The 2,167-nt window shown below is 49.8% G+C and overlaps 1 protein-coding gene across 1 annotated transcript; it reads left to right on the plus strand.

Moving 5' to 3' along the window:
• Nucleotides 1-265: 265 nt before the first annotated feature.
• LOC130474996 (chemerin-like receptor 1) lies at nucleotides 266-1,401 on the plus strand. The gene has a single exon (XM_056846690.1). It carries the CDS (start codon nucleotides 284-286, stop codon nucleotides 1,355-1,357), a length of 1,074 nt encoding a protein of 357 aa, XP_056702668.1. The 5' UTR covers nucleotides 266-283; the 3' UTR covers nucleotides 1,358-1,401.
• The last annotated feature ends 766 nt before the right edge of the window (nucleotides 1,402-2,167 follow it).

Raw genomic sequence — 2,167 nt, forward strand, 5'->3', positions numbered from 1 at the left:
ACTACATGCCCAGAAGATGGCCACGATGCCCTCCCTCTCATCATCTGCTTAAGGTTATAGAATCAACATTGCTAACCTCTTCTTAAAAACCTCCAGGGAAGGAGAGCTTACCCATCAAGCCTCCAAGACAGAGCAGGGATTCAAGCCTGGCATCTCCCAGATCCTAGTCTGACACTCTAACCACTACACCACGCTAACTGGGGCCCATAGACTCTCTCAGGCAATATTTCATCTTTTCCCACTTTGTATATCTGCATGTCTTCACAACAGGTCAGCATCCAAAATGGCTGCCAACACCACTTCGGAAGAAGACATTTATGGAGACTATGAGGACTATTCTGATTTTGAAGACAACCTGCTTCTCCGTGACTCCATGCGCACTCTCTCCATGGTGGTCTACAGCATTGCCTTTGTACTGGGGGTGGTTGGGAATGGCCTGGTCATCTTTGTCACCGGCTTCCGCATGAAGAGAACCATCAACACCATCTGGTTCCTCAACTTGGCCATTGCCGACTTTGTCTTTACTTTCTTCCTGCCGCTGAGTGTCATCCACATGGCCCTGGGCTTCCATTGGCCCTTTGGGAAAGTGCTCTGCAAACTTAACAGCACAGTGGCCTTCTTCAACATGTTTGCCAGCGTCTTCCTGCTCACGGTCATCAGCATGGACCGCTGTATCTCGGTGGCGTGCCCAGTCTGGGCCCAGAACCGCCGTACTCCCCGGCTGGCGTCTCTGGCAGCCTTGGGCGTCTGGGTAGCGGCCCTTATGCTCAGCTTCCCACATCTTGTGTTTCGTGACACCAGACAGTCCCCTGCCGACAAGAATGTCACTCACTGCTACAACAATTTTGCCTTGTCTGTCGATTTTCAGTCAGAGGAAGTCACCCGGCTGGAAGAATATCGACACCGAGCCATGGTGCTGACCCGTTTTGTGGCTGGCTTCCTGGTGCCGTTCACCATCATTTTGGTCTGTTACGGCGTCATCGCGGCCAAGCTTAAAGGAAGCCGGCTGACCCGCTCCGGCAGGCCCTTCAAGATCATGGTGGCAGTGGTCTTGGCCTTTTTCGTTTGCTGGTTCCCTTACCATGTCTTCTCCTTCCTTGAGATGTCGTTGGCCATGGTGACGCCCTGGCAACAGACGCTCCTGGTGGTGGGAACGCCCTTGGCTTCAGGCTTGGCTTATCTCAACAGCTGCCTGAACCCTTTCTTGTACGTCTTTGTGGGGCAGGATTTCAGGGAAAAGTTGCGGATGTCTGTCCTCGCAGCTTTCGAGAGTGCCTTCAGCGAGCCCTCAGCTCAGGCCTCCCTGCCTTTTACAAAGAGCAAATCTAGCTCAGGTGTCGACCATCACCTAGTCTAGAGGGCCTGCGTCTGGACCAAGACTCTTGAGAGAAAGAGAATGGGATAGAGATATCTTTTTTTAAAAAAAATTCCCACAAAGGAGGAGAGTGGATCCTAGAGCCTTCTGAACAGCCTGCACCTCAGCATCCCTCTCTGCGTATGTGCGAGAAGCTGTAGCAGGTAAACTCTTCAGCTAACAGCTCTCTTCACGGGCTCAGGTGCTCATTACACATTATTCACAGTGGGTAGCCGTGTTAGTCTGTTTGCAGTAGTCAAAAAGGGCAAGAGTCCAGTAGCACCTTAAAGACTAACAAAAATATTTTCTGGTAGGGTATGAGCTTTCGTGAGCCACAGCTCACTTCTTCAGATACAGCTAGAATGTGAATCCATCGGTCTTTAAGTGGAGGAACAGTATGTAAATGTGAATAGCAGGCTTGGTGGGATTAGGTGTGATATGCAGAAGAGTCTGTGATGTCCAGGGGAGAGATGGGTGTGGAGAAATCAGCATTGGTAATGGGCCATGAATGCAAAGTCAATGCATTTACCTGGGCTGAATAAAGACCTTGCATTCATGGCCCATTACCAATGCTGATTTCTCCACACCCATCTCTCCCCTGGACATCACAGACTCTTCTGCATATCACACCTAATCCCATCAAGCCTGCTATTCACATTTACATACTGTTCCTCTACTTAAAGACCAATGGATTCACATTCTAGCTGTAGCTGAAGAAGTGAGCTGTGGCTCACGAAAGCTCATACCCTACCAGAAAATATTTTTGTTAGTCTTTAAGGTGCTACTGGACTCTTGCCCTTTTTGACTATTACA

Source organism: Euleptes europaea, chromosome 3 (genome assembly GCF_029931775.1).
Source record: "Euleptes europaea isolate rEulEur1 chromosome 3, rEulEur1.hap1, whole genome shotgun sequence".
NCBI classification, from domain to species: Eukaryota; Metazoa; Chordata; class Lepidosauria; order Squamata; family Sphaerodactylidae; genus Euleptes; species Euleptes europaea.

What these genes read in the sequence shown, in the direction of transcription:
- LOC130474996 (XM_056846690.1), top strand. Translation starts at nt 284, where the DNA reads ATGGCTGCCAACACCACTTCGGAAGAAGACATTTATGGAGACTATGAG.